The following is a 20,802-nucleotide window of genomic DNA, read 5'->3' as shown; positions in this document are numbered from 1 at the left end:
AGCTCCGCACATAATTGCAAAGATTTCAGCATGAAAAACGGTGCAGTAACTACCCAGCGAATAGGATTCCTCCAATTCCAGCTCACGGCAGTAAACACCAGCACCCGCGCGACCTTCGTACAAGGAACCATCGGTATAACAGACCACATAGTCGGAAATTTTCCTTTCCATGTAGCCTGACATCCAATCCTCTCTAGGAGGAAAGTCACTTGAGAAAGTCCTATACGGGAAAGTACGCATGAGCGTTACATCGCTAGGAGCAAGGGTAAACTTGTCCTCAGCAACAATTTGCGACCACAATCGAGTATGACCAGTGGAACCGTCCACAGACTGCCAAAGGCCAATCGCGTGTAGTCGATAAGCACATATTAGTGCCTCTTGCTTCAGGTGGAAGTGTAGAGGTTCAATATTGAAAATAGCTTCTAGGGCGGCAGTAGGAGTTGTAGTAAATGCACCAGACATTGCCATTAAACACATCCTTTGAAGATGGTTTAGCTTTGTCTGGACAGTCACAACTTCCCCTCTCTGCCACCATACAAGACAACCATACGCCAGTATTGGTCTGACAACGACCGTGTATAACCAGTGTATGTATTTGGGTTTAAGCCCCCAAGAGTTGCCAATTGCTCGTCTACATTGCCCAAAGGCCATGCACGCTTTTTTAATTCGGAAATCAATATTTGTGGACCAGTCAAGCTTGGAGTTGAGAATCAACCCCACGTACTTCACTTCGTTCACAACATCAACATCCGAATCGTAAAAGCGCAGAGCGCGAGCTCCATTGGTATTTCTACGTCTTGAAAATAAGACGATAGATGTTTTGCTCGGATTTACCGAAAGTGCAGTTTCTCGGCACCACGTTTCTACGACACGTAGTGCCTGCTGCATTAAGTCAAATAATGTGCTTATGCACTTTCCAACTACTAGGATGAGATAGTCATCCGCAAAACCATATGACGGATAGCCTAGACCATTGAGTTTCCTCAATAGGCCGTCCGCCACAAGGTTCCATAAAAGAGGCGAGAGAACGCCACCTTGTGGACATCCACAAACACTTTGCTTCCAAATGCTTGCTTGTCGTAAGGACGAAAAAAGCAATCGGTTACTAAGCATTTGTTCTATCCACTTTATGATTATTGAAGGCACATTATGATAACGAGCAGCCTCCAAAATGGAAGCGAAAGATACATTATCAAACGCGCCTTCAATATCCAAAAAAGTTCCTAAGCAAGATTCCTTTTGTGAAAAAGCAACCTCAATTTTATCCACCACATCATGTAATAAAGTGGTTGTAGACTTGCCACTTTGATAAGCATGTTGTGCTGAATGAAGAGGAACTTCTACTAAGCTTGTTTCGCGGATGTGGTGATCAACAATCCGCTCAAGTGATTTAAGCAAGAAAGACGTTAGACTGATTGGTCTAAAACTTTTTGCTTGCTCGTATGTCGCGCGTCCACCTTTAGGAATAAACTTAATGGTTATTTCACGCCATTGAGTTGGGATGTACCCAATAGCAATACTACACACAAACATCCTTCTCAGAATGTGTTTGAAGTACTTGAATCCTTTCTGCAGTAGAATAGGGTATATTCCATCTGTTCCAGGAGATTTGTATGGAGAGAAGCTGTTCACGGCCCACTCAATCGCTTCAGTTGTGACAAGTCTCCGAGCAAAAGCCCATGAGTCTAAGCCACCTAAAACGATTTCTGGATCGTTTCGAACTTCAGGTTCCACACAGCCCGGAAAGTGACTATAAAAGAGACATTCCAGGATTTCATTGTCATTCGAACAGTATTCACCGTTCGAACTTCGAATGTTATTAACCTGAGAATCTTTCGATTTTGACAGTATTTTATTAAGTCGACTTGCCTCGCCGAAACTGGAAACGTTGCTACAGAACCTGTGCCAGCTCGTGCGTGCTGAAGATCGTAGAGCCTTTGCATAGGCTTTCCGGGCCTGCTTGAAAGGCTCCACGCCATCCCTCCGACGTCTATTCCAGGCTCTCCTGCATCGTTTCTTTAGTTCCGCGAGATGAGAGTTCCACCACGGTGTTCCTCTAGTCGTTTTAATAGTTTTTAGCGGGCAAGCTACTTCAAATGCTTCCGCAATAAAAGATGTTGTGACATCTACAGCCACATCCAAGTCGATCGATGACTCAATCGTCGGTTCGAATCCTTGAAATTTCGTCGCCAGTTCCTCCTCAAAGAGTTCCCAGTCAGAAAATCTCGGATTGCGAAATGTTGCAGCGTTCAAGGAGACACCCAAATGATTAAAATATATAAAGCAATGATCAGATATTGGTGTCTCATTTGAAACATGCCATTGTGCCAACTCATGACTGATCCTGTTAGAGCAGAGTGTTATATCTAACACTTCCTCTCTACCAGCTCGTATGAAAGTTGGACAATTGCCAATGTTGAGTATTCCAAGGTTGGTACCACTCAAATATTCCATCAAATTAGAGCCTCTCAGATTGATATCCGAGCTGCCCCAAATGATGTGATGGGCATTGGCATCACTGCCTACAATGAGCGGAAGCCCACTAGATTGGCAGTATCTCACCACATTTCTGAAATCGTCGCTGGGAGACGGTTCATCGTGTGGTAAGTATGCAGAACAGTAGACATAGCGCCTATGGACATCATCCACGACGAGTTCTACTGTGACTGCACAAATATCTCGAGTAGTCAACTCAGAGATAAGGCATGCACTTATTGACCTATGCAACAATATGCATGCCCTGGGCATCAAACGAGGATTTGTCATACCAGTTTTGCTGAAAACAGCAAAGTTCTGGTTTCCAATATCCGTCGAATGAAAGTACCCCTTGCGAAAATATGGCTCCTGAACCAATGCGATGGTGACAGAGCCATTAAAAAGTTTTTCGCATAAATACAAATTTGCTGCCCGTTTGTGTTGAAGATTTATTTGTGCGACTCTAACTATTTGACTAGCGCAGTATATGCACAAACAATCTCCAACACAGATCAGACAGCAAATTGTAAGCGAAGCCAATTAAGTTGGCCAGAACGCACTTGGCGTAAAACCCATAAGGGAAATTGGGCAGGACTACTATGCTGTTCCCACGAAACGCAAGGGACAACAAAGATCGACCGTACCAGAGCCCCGCATGGCACAGTAGGGGCAAGATGCCCAAAGCACTCCGTTCGCGACTGGCATGTTTTCACCCCTCCAGCCATTCAGTCATCGGCACGGAGGTAGACCTTGACTTAGGGGCACCTAATTTGCCGACTCCCGGCAAGATCAGGTCCCGTGGCTCAATTTTTGCCCAAACATACAATTCGGCCCCAACCGCCAAAGGGCGTAAGTGCAGATTGTGTAAAACAGACCGATTAAGAGTCTCTCTCTCTGTGCTAAGCCAGCTGAGAAAATAACTCTCTCCCGGTGTGCTCACATCCCGCAGCCGCGCCCTCCGAAAATCCTGCGCCGAACTGCATGATTAGGTAGCCGGAAACCACACGGCGAGTGTTCCACCTTCTCTGTCTGCATACGACAACCAAAGTTGCGTACCACCAGGTGCGCAACTTTGGCTACCGTACCCCAGCCGGCACCTCGTGGAGGTAGAGATAGGAGTTAGAAAACAGAGGTGATATATTTGCACATGTTCACTCATTTGCCATCCTATGTAAATTTTGTAATATATTTACTTCTTATGCGTAAGTAAGCGTTTTGTATTTATAGTTATGGTCAAAAGAATGGCATTATGGCCATATTTTGTAAAACTCCAAAAAAAATTTTCCTTCAAATCTGACTGGATTTGCGATTAAATTGCTTCTATTTTGCTAAGCACTAAGTTTTAGCAGTATTGTTAAAAATATATCCACAGCCTTCTCGTTCTCTTTTGACATTCTCTGCTATTACCAAACGAGCTTAAAGTATTGCTTAAAAGTGAATTAATAAACGTCACTTCGAAATATCATTTCAATAACCTATTATCGGGAACGACCGAGATTGGTCCACCAATGGACAAAACTAGTATTTGCACAATTGAACTAATCGAATTGTTTTGCTCTCAACACTGCCTGCCAGCGTTCACAGTGGTCTAATCGAAGTGGACAGTCACTTTTCAATTGAGATTGATACCAATTCAATTACAATCCACGCCAGCCCGGGTAGTGAAGAATGGATCTATCCAAGAGATCACGACTGAAAAGTTGAGATTCGTTACCATTTGTGTTTACCCTGATTTTATATGCGGGCACCTCATAAACTGGACACATTGGGAGGATGTCTAACGTGGACATAATTTAAAAACATAATTACATAAAATCATTTATTTTTAAACGATTCTATCTAATAAGGATTTTTTGTAATAAAACTTGATGCACAAACATGGAAGGTTATAATTTCCGAGTGATTTAAATTGAGTTCTAGTTGAAACTTATGGCATAAAAAAGAAAAATGACGAAGACAAATGATACACAGTCCGTTGCAGAAATCTTTGAAAGTTCTAAAGTATAATCAACTAATTATAAGGAATTTTTTTTCAGTTTTTTACCAGTGTGCAAGTTGATTGAAGCATCGCTTGTTTGTGCTCTGTATTTTTGCTGTGAATAAAATAGCATATCAATATGTGAAGAAAATACGTACTGCATTTATTCGTCCAGCTTCGTTCTGAATAATTGAAGTAAACGTTCTTGCCAATCAGCTTTCGAGAGACTGTTGGCCTGCATCCAAAGGCAACGGCATGCGGAATGCAGACTCTCAATTTACACTATGGCTGAAACAACTGGCCATTTCTAGTTTCATTTTAGTCAATGTTTTATTGATGAAAAATAACAACTGTTGAGAAACGATGCATCGCCAAACCACCAGACCTTGTATCTTGTTCTTTGGGATTTTTATAGTAACATACATATATAATTTGATAAAATTGCAGTAAAAACTTAATTGTATTATTATTCTTTGTCCAAACATCATAATCAAGGTTGCGGTAAATCTTGTTCTGCTGCAATAAAACGAAAACTTCTGCATAGCCGGTTTAATAACTTTTCATCAACTTTCTTCCAGTTGCAACAGATAAATTTAATAACCTAAGAAAATTATTTTTGTGCATTTTTTCAAAAAAAGCATGTGAAAAATCAGCTAAGACTTTTGTATCTTTATTCAAAATGGTGTAATCAAATCAAACAACGCTGATTTGATTGAACAAATGAATTTTGTTTATTTTGTTTGGTTGATAAATCATAATTTTCGGAAGGTTTTTCCAACTCTCATAGTTGAACAGAAAGTTTGCTTTGGAGTTTGACTATTTATGCTCACTGTGCTTAGTAATAAAATACTCTTTAAATCAATTGTAGCATATTAAAGAATTTATTTTCCACCATCACTACCAAGTCCAGAATGTTCCTTCCATCCGTTTAGTTAGGGATCTTTTTCACAACGATGTTGATCCGTTTGCTTGACGAAACGCTAATTGTCGAAGATCTACGGCCATCATCAACGAAATTGAAACGCTTCCAAACATCCTCTTAACGTAATTATCTTCAATTGAGAAAACGACGTTTTCAACATGAATCATTCCTTCGCACGAATGAATCTGCGACTGGGAACTATTCGCCGTATGCTTTTTAATGTTTCAAGCAGAACGCAAAAAGCAGCGCGCTCACGGCTGCCCTAAATTAATATTGGAACTGTGGAGAAAAATACCGATAGGAGCACACCGGTTTTATCCGGTAGAGTTCGATCAAAGTCGGTTGCCGGGACGTCTGCAGTCACCGGTTTGAACCAATCTTGGTGGGTGTATTAACCGTCGCAAATTAACCAGGCATGGTTGGTTTCCCTCTTTCCGAACGGTTCGGTCGAGTTGGTTGCCAGTTGCCACCGAAGCTTTCTCATTGTGCTTGTTATGCAGGGTCGTTGCCCATCTGGGCCAATTAGGTTTGCACTGCAGCGCGAATCGTGTTTTTGATACTTTTGTTCTCTAACTTCTACTCTCCTTTCAGAATATTCATTTAAAATATTAATATCAGTTCGGTTTTCTGGCTCAAATCACCCTTGATGCGAATAGGTTAAATGTGCAACTTTAAAAAGAAGTTCCATTACGATGCTTTCTAAAAATTTTGAAAAAGTTCTAAAAAACTTTTAATATTGTTTGTTTACTTGTGCTGTGAACGACGCAAGTATTGTATTTCAAAGTGGAAAAAACGCAGTTTATCACTTAGTAGGTATTACACAGTATAAATAAATCCTCATTCCACGTGTCTCGACTGTGTTAAAGATTTTAAGCATTAAGACCATTTCTTTCTCAGAATCGAATTAAACCTTGTTACCTTGTAGATATAAATATATTGTCCAATCAAACAACTTCGTTATTTTTTTTAAATTTAATTGATTGCTAAAAAACTTGCTACGTCGGGCATAACCATAAAGTTATGTTTAACCAAAATGATAAATTGTACCTTTAATGCTAAGACTTTATTTCTCATCCAAAAAACAATTAGAATAATTTATAGAATTTCACGGTGTCGAACCTCAACAATATTTTAAAATTGTTTATGATCGTTGAAGTATTGAATAATTGATTTTCTGGGTGTTTCGTAACCGGAAAACTTTACTGTTTCACTTCCATTCCTGGATCGACGCCGTCGTCGTCATAAGCAGCTGTTTCAAGCAGTCGTCTCTATTTAACTCGATCTTGGGTCCCTCACCGCCAATTTCCCAGTTGTCTCAGGAGTCGCAAATCAATTTCGACCTGGACGAGCCATTTTGCACGTTGAGCCTGTCTATTTCTGGTACCCCGAGCAGGAGCGAAGAGCAAAATAATATCAAAACTATATCAAACTAAAGTATAATACTATATTTTGTTATTAAGTAGATATTTAAAACATTGTAAGATGAGTTTAATAAGGCTTCGTGCACAAATTACGTAACGCTTGGAGGGGAGGGAGGGGGGTCGAGTTTGCGTTACTTTTTGTTACATAGGGGGGAGGGGGAGTCAGAAGAACAGTTACGTAACAAAATTATGAATACCAAAAAATAGCTGCAAAACGAAGAAAGGACGTGTTGATGGCGTGAAATAGTGAATTGGTTTAGACTGATGGAGATTCAAATTTAAAATTCTAGTTTGTAGCTGATGAAGACGTTCCTACTACATTTCCGAATATTGTGTAACCAGGACAAAATTGGACTTCCGAAAAAACGGCACCATTTTTTTCCGTACCGTGCATTAAACCTAGTGTCGGAAGTAGTGCGCTGTGAAGCACGTCTTATTTGCTATACAGCACACTACCTCCGACACTAGGTTTAATGTACGTACCGTACCGGCAGAAAAATCATTTGCCGTTTTTTTCGGAAGTTCAATTTTAGTGCTGGTGAAACAATATTATGGTTGAAAAACAATTGACCTCAATATGGATCGGTGCCTGATAGTTGTTTTTAATATGATTTTCTTCAATTCGTTAAAATAAAAAAATAGATATACGATTTATGTAATTTTTTTAAATGTCAAGGGGGGAGGGGGTTTGGTCAACGTTACGTAATTTAATGGGGGGGTTATGCCAAGCGTTACTTATCGTTACATGGGGGAGGGAGGGGGTAAAAAATCCGGAATTTTTGCGTTACGTAATTTGTGTACCACGCCTAACTGATTGTGTTATCATATGTTATTGTGACCTTAAAATGACATTCTATATATTGCATATTTTTTTTATTATAAGAGATTTTAAATTATAAATATTTTATAAAATAATTTTTTATAATTTTTTAATATGTCATATGCTACTACATTTGTTATACAATACCTTAATAATACTAAAATATGTTATTCCCAAATCTGAATACAGTCATGTTATTCAAATAACACAAGATATATTTTTTTTGTTATATCACCAACTATGTCAGCCAAGATAAGATAAAATTTTGATATGAGTTATTCGATTTCCATAACATGTATTTGGTCTTCGACGAATTTATTTTTAGTATAATCCTGCTAAACTCCGCTTTCAGTCTGGCGTGGATTGCCTACGTCGTCGCAAAGTTCCTGGCTATGATTTCAAAGTCATCTGCGAAGCCTAGGAGTTGGCTACCCTTGGTGAAAATCACCAGTGTTGTGATAAAAATTGTGCCTCTCGTTACGATTGCCGCTCGTCGGATCACCCCCTAAAGAACGATGTTGAACAGCATACAGGATATGCCGTCGCGTGGACCTTGCCGCGTCTCTCAGGGACTCCAGAATGTCCCCACAAGAAAAACATCACTCGATCCAATGTAGCTCTGATCAGTCGCGTCAGTTTATCCGGAAAACCGTGTTCGTGCATTATCTGCCAAAACTGGTCTAGATTGATTGTATCGTTTGCTGCTTTGAAAGCAATAAAAGTATCCCGACATTTCGCATGTCGACGTCCCACGCATGGGCATTCGCATACTCCCGACATTTCAACAAGATCTGTCGGAAGATAAAAATTGGTCCGTAGTTGCGCCAGCCCTCATTAAACCCGTCTGGTAATTCCTTAAGAAATCTTGTGCTATCGCTGACAGCCGGCGTAACAGGAGAGGGGGAGTGTTGGGAGAGTACCTTTTAGGCGGTATTTGCAAGCGTTTTACCACGTTTTTAGTCGAGCCGTTCTCCTTTTTTGTAGATGGGACAAACCACTCCTTCCATACATTCCTCCGAAAATACCGTTGCCAGCGTTTCTCTGCCATGTTTATAAAGCTCTTCCACCTACCGGCGGTCCTTACGACTTTGTTGATGTTCAGTAATCTTCCATGGGCACTCCTTGGTTAAGTTCCATTCCGCCTCCTTCTGCTACTTCGCCATTGAGGTGTTCATCGAAGAACTGCTTCCACCTGACCACCTCGCGATCGTTTGTGATTATATTCCCTCTCCCGTTCTTACACATCTCAGGTTCCCGTGTGTATAGCCGCTACGAGTTTGGTTGACCCGCTCGTAAAACTAGCGCGCGTCATTGACTCGGAATAGTTGTTCTAATTCTTCACGATCTCTGTCCTCCTTTTGGGGCTTTTTATTCCTCTGGAACGTAATCAACTGGTTCCTTGCTCGTTGGTATTTGGTCAAGTTCTCCTAGTGGTAAAGCTCAGTTAGTCCAAGTATTTTTTTCGCTCCCCATTCGTAGGCTCCGGGGCTGTTTACCTGTTGTCACAGTAGCGGTCTCTCCGATGGCCGAGCGTATTCTGCCCCAACCGTCTTCGAGGTTTGAAGTACCTAACTCCTCGGAAGAAGGTAGTGCCTCATACGCGAGTGGTTCTAGACAGATTGCGGATTATCTGGCTACCTAATGTTCAGCCGAGGAGGACGGCTTTGGCGTTTTTGGTATACGGTTGACAGTTTTGAGCGCACATATTCTGCTATTAGTGATGATCCAAATCCGCATAAGTTCCCCGTATAGCGAACTTATGTTCGTGGTGTTAGAGAAGAATCGACGTCTATGATAATCTGGTTCATTATACGCTGGCGATCTCCAGGTGCGTGGGAAAAAGGTGTTTCGGATCACCAGGCTTCGGGAAGTTGCGAAGTTTATATAACGTTGACTGTTATCGTCAGTACACAGTCAGTGTTATCGTGTCAGTATGCAGGCTATGGGGTCCTAACACCGGTGTATACATCTCTTCCTTTCCGACCTTGGGGTTCATATCCCCGATGATGATCTTGATGTCCCTTGGCGAGCAGCTGTCGTACATTGCGTCCAGCTTTGTGTAGAACGCTTCCTTCTCATCGTCGGGTCTTCCTTCGTGTTAGCAGTGAACGTTTAAGATGCTGTATTGAAGAAACGGCCTGTATTCTGCCCACAAAACTACAAAGCTCGTTTCCAGTTCATTGGTAGTGCCACCACTGTGATAAAAGTGGGTCTTTTCGCCATGGATCCTTCAAACCTTCTCTTCTTTGTTTCTTTCGTTAATGGACTTATGTACGGAAACAATAATTATAAACCCGAGGTCTTCTATATTCCCAGAAAACTTTAAAACAAAAATTTCCGATTTTCTTGAAAATCGCTTATTCCATACATTCATAATTCTTGAACTAAGTATCGCAGAGAAAAACATATTTTTTTCTTAGTTGTAAGTTTCTATTCTGTAAGTGTATCTATTCTGTTAGTGATAAAAATTGGAAAATAGCGTTTTATGTTGTTCCTGTTTCATAGCCGGAGAATTCATTTTGCGTAAACATTTACCGTTTCCAAAAATTCATATCTCATGAACCAAGCATTATAAAAACTGTATTCGAGCTTAATTGGACACACTCTCTTGTTTGCAACTGTTCACCTTGTTAGTAGGAATGCTTGAGATATTGATTGAAACTAGTTGAGAGTATATTTTTTTATATCGGCAGAGTTTCATTAAAATTGATTAAGTGGTGGCTTCGAAACAAGAAAAAGTAAAAGTCCGCAAACAACTCGATCAAATAAAAATAACAAATTTATAACAGAATGTGTTCTAAATAATAAGTTTTTTATTACAAAATCCCCTTTGAGTTTTGTTATAAACTTGGTCTCGTTAGTAGTTAAAATATCAAAAATTGTAACAAAATCCGCTCTAGGCATATAACCTCGATAGTACGTACCCCTTTGCTGCGTTTAGCGTACGTATTATCGAAATGTACGTATTATCGAGTCACAATTTCAGGCCTTGAAGCATTGTTGTATTATGCTTAACCCTTAAATGCGCACGCTGAAAATTCATTTATAAAGAAAACTTACTTATCTAAAGGCGGTAAACATAATTTACTCTGGGGATATTTTTCACTATGTTGTTTTAAAGCAACATTGCGCATTTAAGCGTTAATATTGCATGAAATTTGCAAATTTGTTTGCAAACTGTTGAATAAATATATATTTTAATGGTATTGATTTCATATAGCAGGTAATTTTTAATTTTTTCAAATCAAGGATTTCACCCTTTATGAAGCTTGGAATGAAACAAATAAAATGTTGCTGGAAAATGTACGTACTATCAAGGCAAAATGTACGTATTATCGAGGATACGTACTATCGAAGCAAAATGTACGTATTATGGAGGGTACGTACTATCGAAGTTACATACTAACGAGGGTATGTACTATCGAGGTATACCTGTATATAAAATTATGGTAGAATTTGATCTAGTTTATACTAGCATTCTGCCCTACTTTATTACTTAATTATAACAAAACATGTTATAGGTAGCAGAACGAAATAGAATCTTTGTAAATTATTTTGTGCGCCGAAAGTTTCCCCATCACATTCTTAACAAACTTTGAAAGAAATATCAACTGGAGCTATAATTCTGTAATATTTTTGTTAGAATCATCTGATCGGGAAATTAGGGGCACAATCGGATCGGAAGGCACCAGATAAACACGAGAAAAAGGTGACCAACAGTCGCATGAAATTTTAAATCATAACGCCATGTGACGTCACGGGAGATTTGAGGGTGGCAGATTGTGTGCAAGTATGTCAGCCGTGTAATTGAAGTTTTGCGGTTCAAATGCAAATGAATGATTTTTCTTGCGTTTTTCTTTTCCCGAGATAATTAGTGACGGAATATATTGAATGTACGACACACAAATCTTGTTAAATTATATTGTATTATTTTTTCTTATGTTCTTGGAACCAAATGCAAAACGGTCCTTTATGCATTGTAGAGTTTTGTGTTTCTCATAGAGTTATAGTAGAGGTACACCGGTGACCTCTACAGGGTGCATTCAATACTCTGCTTATCTCTACCTGAAAAAGTGGACACTTGGCTTGACAGTCTCCCCCAGTCCTGATTGGAATATTCGACGACTGAATTATCAGTTTCAATATTAATAGCGCATCTAATAATAAATACTATTTTCAAACAATGACAAAACTGGCCAAAACAGATGTCTAGTGTAAGATCTGTGAGATTTAACGGGAAATTAGCAGTCATTAACTTTTCGTTCGAGAGCCCAATTTCGGAAGCAGTTTTTTGGCCCAAAAGCAGGATTCTTTTTATAGAAATGTATTCACTGCATTCTTCTTGCACATCTGCACACAGTAAATTTATTTTCATGAACAGAATTTTTGTTTCAAACAAAAAAAACTGTCTTTGAAATATACAAAATCAATGACGACTAATTTCACCTTAAAATAAAATAAAATAAATATTGCTCTTTTGGTAAGCAGCCAGCATACATACTAACAACTAAGGTTTATTGCTTTTAGTAATGATTAGGAATTCTAAAATTGTGAGGGGGGGGGGGGGCTGGTATTATTTTCGGTAATTAAAATTAAATGCATGGTGCATAGAATCGAACGAAACAGACCATTCATATTGCCAGTAGTTTTGAGCACACAAAAGGGGAACTAGTATTGCGCTGCGTTGTAGATAAATGTGTTGCTATTGGCCTGAGCCACAGATTGATACAGACTGACCTAAAATCATCGGATTTCAAATTAAAGTTTACTACTGTTCTGAGCCATAAATTGATTACTGACTCACATTATTCGGATTTCAAATTGAAGATTGCTAAAGCCAATAAGTTCAACTTTGGAACAGTAAAAGATAGATCTTACGTTAACATAATCCCAACATTGAACTTACAATATTACTTATTGTAAAGTGTGTAATAAATTCATGATCAACCTTATCAATAAGTACCACGCAGACATTCTATAACTATAGACAATGTTTTTCTTTGTCTCACCAACAGGCTTTCACATGACGCCCAAGCTAAGCAAGATGTTCCCGGAATCCTGTCTGCTGATCGTCGTCGGTGTCATCATCGGGGTGCTTTTGCGGTTTGCCACCAACCTGCACGTATCTCCGCTGACACCGAACACATTCTTTTTCTACATGTTGCCACCGATTATCCTCGACGCGGGGTATTTTATGCCAAACCGGATGTTTTTCGACAACATCGGCACTATCCTACTAATGGCTGTGATCGGTACAATATTTAATATTGCTACCATAGGTAAGTTACGCCAAAGTCTGGCGTAGGACACCAAGCGGGTTGTTTTGACCGGCAGTATGCCTCCCACTCATTCCCTTCTGCAGGTGTTTCGCTGTGGGCGTGCGGATTGACTGGCATTTTCGGGGTAGATCTTCCATTTCTACACGTGTTTTTGTTTTCCTCCCTGATCTCGGCCGTCGACCCCGTTGCGGTGCTGGCGGTGTTCGAGGAAATCCACGTCAACGAAGTACTGTACATCGTCGTGTTCGGCGAGTCGTTACTAAACGATGCTGTCACCGTAAGTGCAAAATTTTCAAAATCATAACGCCGTGCGACGTCACGGGAGATTTAGGGGTGGCAGCTTGTGTGCAAGTATGTCAGCCGTGTAATTGAAGTTTTGCGGTTCAAATGCAAATGAATGTTTCTTCTTGCGTATTTCTTTTCCCGAGATGATAATTAGAGAAGGAATACATTGAATGTATGACGCGCAAATCTTATTAAATTATATTGTATTATTTTTTTCCTATATTGTTGGAACGTGATAGGTTGTAATGTATCACATGTTTGAGTCATACGACGAAATCGGCGCTGACAAAATCGAGGCAATCGATATCATTTCGGGTGCTGCATCGTTCTTTGTGGTTGCCATTGGTGGCACTGTCATCGGTGAGTGGTCCGAAAAGTGTCTTTTGATGAAGCATGTGACATGAAGTGTAATCCTTTTTATCGTAGGTGTAATCTGGGGCTTCTTAACTGGCCTAGTCACACGCTTCACCGATCACGTACGAGTCATCGAGCCGATTTTCATCTTCGTGATGGCCTATCTGGCGTATCTAAATGCGGAAATTTTCCACATGAGTGGAATCCTGGCGTAAGTTACAGAAATATACAAATTTATTGGAAGAACTGCAGAAGATTTTTTTTAGCAATTGTCAAGATTTGTTTTCTACTGTGAAAGTGAAACATAAATGAACTCTTTTCTCTTATTTCAGTATCACGTTCTGTGGCATTACAATGAAGAACTACGTGGAGCAAAATGTGTCGCACAAATCACATACCACCATTAAGTACGCGCTGAAAATGTTGTCGTCTTCATCAGAAACGATCATATTTATGTTCCTGGGCGTGGCGACCATAAACAACCAGCACAATTGGAATACCTGGTTTGTCGTATTGACAATAGTTTTTTGTTCTGTTTTTAGAATTATAGGTAAGCCTGTTTCTTCCATTTTGTTTAACTTTATTTCGAATAGTTCAACTATACGTTTTCTTTTGTTCTTTTCGTAGGAGTTCTAATATTATCTGCGCTGGCAAATCGATTTAGGATACACAAATTATCTAAAGTAGATCAATTCGTTATGTCTTACGGAGGTTAGTTTCAGTCGGGCTGAACAGCAACTTTATCAACTAATTATTTTGGTTTGCGTATCGTTTTAGGCCTTCGTGGTGCAGTTGCATTCGCTTTAGTATTACTAGTTTCGAAGGAACACATTCCACTGCAGCCGATGTTCGTGACCACCACTATTGCAGTGATTTACTTCACAGTATTTCTGCAAGGCATTACGATCAAGCCATTAGTCAGAATTTTAAATGTAAAGCGTTCCAGCAAACGAAAACCAACTATGAACGAGCGAATCCACGAAAGGGTATATGATGAATGCGTGTAAAAGGTAACAAGAAGATATAATTAACGAGATTGTCTTCACTATTTTCAGTTCATGGATCACATGATGGCCGGTATCGAAGATATTGTGGGCAAAACAGGCAATTACAACATCAGGGATAAGTTTAAACGATTTGACAATAGGTTCATTCGTCCATACCTAATTAAAAACTTACAGGTAGCAATGCGCTACCCAATATGAGCTTGATTGTACTTATAAACGGATTCAATTTCCTTCCAGGGACCGGAACCAAAAATTTTGGAAACCTACTCCAAACTGACGATGCGCGACGCTATGGACTACATGAGGCGAAATCCGTCCACTATTGGCCAAATGTCTGGAACCGAATCGATGAGTGCTCTGTTCCGAAATTACACCGGTGTTTTCGGTGGAAGGTGCGGCACGTCATTTCTAGGCACATGGTAAAAGTTCTATAGATCGATGCATGCATCCCAAAACGTAATAACAGCAATATATAAGGTTTGGTGTTTCGCATGGGTGTGGAGATCGCAATACGGGTTTTCAGCCTTTGCCGTTAACTCTTATAGTTTAGTTGAATTATAGTAACAATTTGTGTTGTTTTTTTTCTTATACCCTTTCCAATTATAGGATTTTGAGACCTATGTTCTGTAGTGCTTCAGTATATCAAACAGCCTCTTAAAATCAATTGATGACATTAACAATTAAATCAAAGATTCTTGGAACATGCATCAATTTATTAAACACATTTACCTGTCGGCTGAGGTGTTTGCTAATATTTAACCGATTTAGCGGATTTTTCATTCGTTCTATTTTATCTAAGAAACATTTTTATCTTTGGCAGCCCAAGCTTTTCCAATTTGGAAAACTCTACACGTAACTTGGACATGCAAGAGCTAGACTATAACCCGTCCAAGAAAGATTTGACTGATGCCAGAATTCATCATTTGCTGTCGGTAGAACTCAAACCGTATCGAAGGGTAAGTTTTCGATATATTTTACACGTTTGTAAGCATAGTAGTTTTACAAGTTTAGAAGTCGCATTCGAGCAGTTCTAATGGAGCTTTGTACTGTGGCTGTATTTTGTGAAAATGATAAAATTAAATAATGTAACAAAGAACAAGAGCAAAGAGCAGGGCACAACAAAATCTTTGAAGACTCCTGATGTTATAATCGCTAGTCCATAAAGCCGGAAGTACAATGTTTCATTAAAACCATGTAATTGGCAATCCAACATTATCTCTTAATGGTTCAAATTTCATAAATAACAACAAGTAGTTTACGTACAGTTCATAATTAAAAATGAATACATCACATCATTAAATTACCATCACAACCATCTCGAAATTTTGTAGTTAACATGCCTACAGGGCAAAACAATCACTGCACAAAAACGCTTCCCTGGTGCGGTAGTTTGAAATCGTAGTAAATTCACAAATGAGTTGCTTTAAATCGTGGTTTGACCTTATGTACATTAAATATCCAGCCAATCGAATAATTATGTTTCTTTTTTTCCCTTCTACATATTCCCGCAACTCCGCGCGCTTCGAATGAAACCCCCCGCTTGAATACATCTTCACCACCAATGATCATAAATATGAAAAACATTCAACTTTACCCTAAATGAATAAATGAAAAAAAAATCATACACGCGCGGCATCGTTTCGTTTATTGAATATGATCGAATCCGGCTGGCAACCATGCCGTCATCACCGACTACACTAAACCGATTCGTACAATCACGACTTTCGCTGTACCCCGTGCATCATCGCCGTGTCGCTCGTTCGTGAAATCGTCCACCGCTTCGTGCTCATATAATGCTCCATATGCTCCCGCTCATTGTTGCTCCTCGCGTGCGACTCATTCTACTGAAGACGTCAACCAATTTGGTAGGGAACATTTCTCGATAACGATACTTTTATATTGTGTTCGCCTAATAGATAAGATTTAAACCCAAACAAACCGCAATCCGTTAAACGTAACGATACGAACTATTTGGAATTTGTTTAATGTTTAACTTTGTTCCGAGCACATTAATGGTTGTTATGTTGTGTTGTATTCAGTTGTTCCATTTGTATGCATTGATATCCTAAAATTAGATTCTAAACCTATACACTACTGTTGTCTAACATAGTTAAGAGTATTTGGTAAAATATTTTTTGAGAGTGATTGAAAAATTAATAAAATTGGATAGATTAGGTATCTTTCGAGTTTTGTAGATATAGGCATTCTGCAGAAAATTAGAATTTTAAGTCTTGTTTTTGACTCGAAATACTTATTCACTAAGACTAAATATGCCATTTGGCATTGTCGGTTTACAATGTTGACTCTCGATTCACTAGCTAATGTAAATATTACATCATTCTGCTACATTCTACTTCATAATTATTATTTCCATTGCAAACATCTTGAAAATTTTACAGAAAAAATAATCATGGACATTCTCGTGTTATGCTATAATTACACAGAATTAATTACGAAGTTTACTCAAACGAATGGTTTCGCTAGGATGGCGAATCTGATACACGAGGTTTACAAATATTGGAACTTTTGCACTTGATTGGTTGAAAATGGTTAAAAAATAAGAATTGCACTTTTAATGCCTCGAAACAGTGGACCCCCCGCTCGCCAAGGGGCCAGAAAGTTTAAAAAAAGTTGAATTTTTGGCAGACCTTGAGATCTATATGATGTGATATTCGCTAAATTTGCAATGAAACAACTAACAAATGGCATGGTTCTGTAAAGAATAAGGGCATTCAAATGAAGTGAAAACATTTTTTGGCGGCCATCTTGGATTTCGTCGCCATATTGGATTATAAAAAAATCCTCGTTCTCGCCTTAAGCTTCCCAACCGATTTTTATTTTAAGACCAGCATTGGAAAGCTGAGAAAAAATACTACAAGAAACATCCAATCAAGTTAGGTGTGCATTGGCATTAACTAAGGGAAACAATTATTTATCTGTAGCAGGTTTCCAATTCCCATGTAGTGTAAATCTTACTAAAGAAAATTAATTGTTTAATCAGGGTAATTCCACTGCACATTAAAATTAATAAATGCTTCATATGACTTTTTTCCTCAGCTCAGTATTTCTGAAATAGCTTGATGTAGAGACATGCCAATACAGTGGACCCCCGTTCGTTTGAATGATTCCTCAAACAAACTAACGGGGTTTTTAATTTGAACAACTGGCAACGTCAAATATGCTGGAACTTGTATGAACTGGCCGCCCTGCTCATTGTTATTGTTTTGGTGGTTTGATTCAGTTGGCTGTTGCAAGCAGCAAATGTTTCATTCTCCGATCGGATTCCTATCATAATCGTTGAGACGCAACGTGAAACAAGTTGAACACGCTAGATCAGTACAAACAAATCGTATTTATGCGCATTGTGTGCATAAGCAAATGATGTCATGTTGAGAATGATATCTGAACCATTTTTAATTTGCACGTCGCGCAAACCAATGGCGTTCAAACTTTAAATCCACATTTTTCGCACAATCGAATTATGCTAATAATTTTTATCTAATTTGTCGTCATCAGATATTTTTTGGTAATTTTAAACGTAAAATGCGTCAAAACACACAAATTTGATTTTCGAATTAATATGCTTAAAATGTTCGCCAGACAATTTTACATGTCTCTACATCAAACTGCAAATTAATTTTTTTAAATGTAGAAAATTTAGAAAAAAGGAAGTAGCGCCACTGCTAGGGGAATAGATTAATCTGCAAAAAAACTTTGGGAAATTGGTTGTGGGGTCGGAATGAACAGTTATGCCAACCTAGCTAAAAATCGCTGATGGTCGATTGCAACCGGTGTGCACACTTGAAATGGAACGAGCCATATTTGGTCTTACTTTCTCACATATGTTACCTCTTTTCTGTTTTTTTTTCTCTTTTGTAGTCCCGCTTTAGCACTTTTTCTCCTTTTATGTACAGTTTCTTTGATTTTTGCCCTCACTTTTCTCCTTTTTCCTTCCGGTTTTCCTCTTCTTCTCTTGTTTTTTCTTCTCTTCTGTCCCGTGTGTTCTCTTTCAATGTCCCATTTTTCTTCGTTTACTGTCCCATTTTTGAATTTTCAGTACTATTTTTTCTCTTGTTTATTACTCATTTTTTGTAATATATCCGTTTTCTGCATTCTCTCTTTCCATTTTCATGTTTAACTTTTTCAATTGTCGTCTCTTTCTCGTCATTCTCGTTTTTCGTTTTCGTCTGTTCCCTTTTTCTGTTCGTCTAGGTGTCCCGTTATTTCTTTTTTTGTTAGATTCCTTCTTTACTTTTGCTTTCCGGTTTTTTATCACCCGTTTTTCGTCCTTCTCTCTCCAGTTTCACCATTTTCTTTTTTTCTGTATCTGTTTCGTATCGCATTTTGTCCCATCGTTCTTCTTTTATATCCCGTTTGACCTCTTCTTACCGTTTTCCTAGTTTCTTCTATCGTCTCTCTCTCTCTCTCTCTCTCTCTCTCTCTCTCTCTCTCTCTCTCTCTCTCTCTCATATTTTTCTTCTTATTCTTCTCCCTTATGATTACTCTTGTTTTGTTTTCTTTTTCGGTTCCGTCTTTCCTCTCTTATTTCTTCATATTCTCTCTCGTTTTCTTGTTAAGGTAGAGGATCCATATTTCGCCAGGAGCCATATTTCGCCAGTTTGATGAATTCAAAGCCTTTTTGCATATTTTTGGTAGACTTAAAAGAAATTATTTGACGTATTGGTAAAATTGATGTCAAAATTGATTCGTCAAATTATTTTCTTTAAGTCTACTAAAAATATGCAAAAAGGCTTTGGATTCACCAAGCTGGCGAAATATGGATCCTCTACCCTACTTGTTTTCCACAAGCCCTTTTCGGCTTTTCCTGTCTCGTTTTTTGTTTTCTGTCCCGTTAACTTTTCCCTATTTTTTAGTTTCCCTCTCTTCCTCTTGTCCTGTCCTGCTTTTCCTCCCTTTCTATCACGTTGTGTTATTCGTTGTATCCCATTTATGTTCCGTTTTGGTTTTTTTTTCTCATCATTTTTTTCATGTTTCTCAATTTTCCTGCTTCCGTATTTTTTTCCTTTTTTTTCTTCTTTTTCTAGCCAGCTTTTTCCTTTTTTGTTCCATTTCTCTCCTTTTCTGTCCAGCTTGTTCTCATTTTTTTATGGTTTCCATTGTGGTATGATAATTCTTCGTTTTTCATTTTTCCATGCCAGTTTCTCTCTCTCTCTCTCTCGCGCGCGCGCGACTTTTTTGTCCTGTTTTTGTCACGGTTTCCTCCCGTGCTCTTTTCCATTTTTTCTCCAGAAGCAGCAAGAGACAGACTGTCTCTAGATTCATCAGTAATCCATCTGTGAATATGCTGAAAAAATCTACTTACATTTTCATAAGAAATTGTTTGTATTTTTTCAACTTTTTTTGGAGTTTTCCATCGCTTAACTTACGATTGGACTCAAAATTTAAGATGAATATAAAATGTTCTTGGACTTGAAGCTGAATTTGAAATCAAAGTTGAAATTAGATTTGGCAATGGACATAAAATTAGACTTGAATATGAATTTAAAGTAGACTTAATATTGAACTTGAAATCAGTGTTAAAATAAATTGGGCTAAATTCATAACTGGAGTTGACACTGGAACTATTTATATACATTTAAGCTACTTTTCGTAAAAATAATGGCAGATTAAATTAAAAACTGTGGACTTCAGGATTATAAAAATTATTTTGTTTTATAGTAGATTTTAAAGAGAAGATGCGGTACGCCAGTGATAGTCATATTTTTGAAAATTGCGAAGTCGATGAGTCGAAGGCCGCTTTCGTTTGTAAGCCGGTGTACGCCAAACTTTCCAATAACCGGCCCGAATTCCTGCTCCTGGCCAATCTCTGATACCATTTTGACGTTATGTTGTAGGCAGTTGCCATATTTACGCTCCAGTTGCGCATTAAAACCTTGCTCAATTTCATCATCGTTTCCTAGATGTCAGCTTTGCACGTTGAAGAAACGGTCACTAATCCTCAACGGATTGTTGGTTGACCATCATCCAATCACACTCTTCTAACCATCACGATAAAGGCCGTACCAATACAGCTCGTGTGTATTGTTGCTACTCCGTGTAAACGGTGTAACCACTCCTATAGCAATGTACCACAGATTCCTTCCAGTTTCCTAGAAAATTGAAAGTTTCATAATTCAGGTTTCCAATCGACAGTCTGTCTGATTCAAAATTCAATAGGGTAGATGATCCATTAGTTGCGCCACTAAGCACAATAATCAATGATTGATGATGTCTGGAAAAAAAATCTGACAGCTCGACAAT

General features: G+C 38.7%; 1 protein-coding gene across 4 annotated transcripts in view; it reads left to right on the top strand.

The window, feature by feature from the left end:
- The window catches only part of LOC128743240 (sodium/hydrogen exchanger 3), an 86,141-nt gene that overhangs the window by 39,713 nt on the left and 25,626 nt on the right, over positions 1-20,802 (top strand). For all 4 annotated transcript variants that reach the window (XM_053839784.1, XM_053839783.1, XM_053839782.1 and 1 more), the window contains 10 exons: positions 12,632-12,895; positions 12,979-13,172; positions 13,420-13,540; positions 13,607-13,745; positions 13,867-14,084; positions 14,162-14,245; positions 14,312-14,520; positions 14,590-14,715; positions 14,779-14,933; positions 15,362-15,497. In XM_053839784.1, coding sequence (XP_053695759.1) covers positions 12,632-12,895; positions 12,979-13,172; positions 13,420-13,540; positions 13,607-13,745; positions 13,867-14,084; positions 14,162-14,245; positions 14,312-14,520; positions 14,590-14,715; positions 14,779-14,933; positions 15,362-15,497 — 1,646 coding nt within the window. The remainder of the gene's footprint in view (positions 1-12,631; positions 12,896-12,978; positions 13,173-13,419; positions 13,541-13,606; positions 13,746-13,866; positions 14,085-14,161; positions 14,246-14,311; positions 14,521-14,589; positions 14,716-14,778; positions 14,934-15,361; positions 15,498-20,802) is intronic.

Source organism: Sabethes cyaneus, chromosome 3, assembly GCF_943734655.1.
Source record: "Sabethes cyaneus chromosome 3, idSabCyanKW18_F2, whole genome shotgun sequence".
Classification (NCBI taxonomy): domain Eukaryota; kingdom Metazoa; phylum Arthropoda; class Insecta; order Diptera; family Culicidae; genus Sabethes; species Sabethes cyaneus.
The sequence above is the reverse complement of the archived record's forward strand: the minus strand, read 5'-3'. Positions and strand labels throughout refer to the sequence as shown.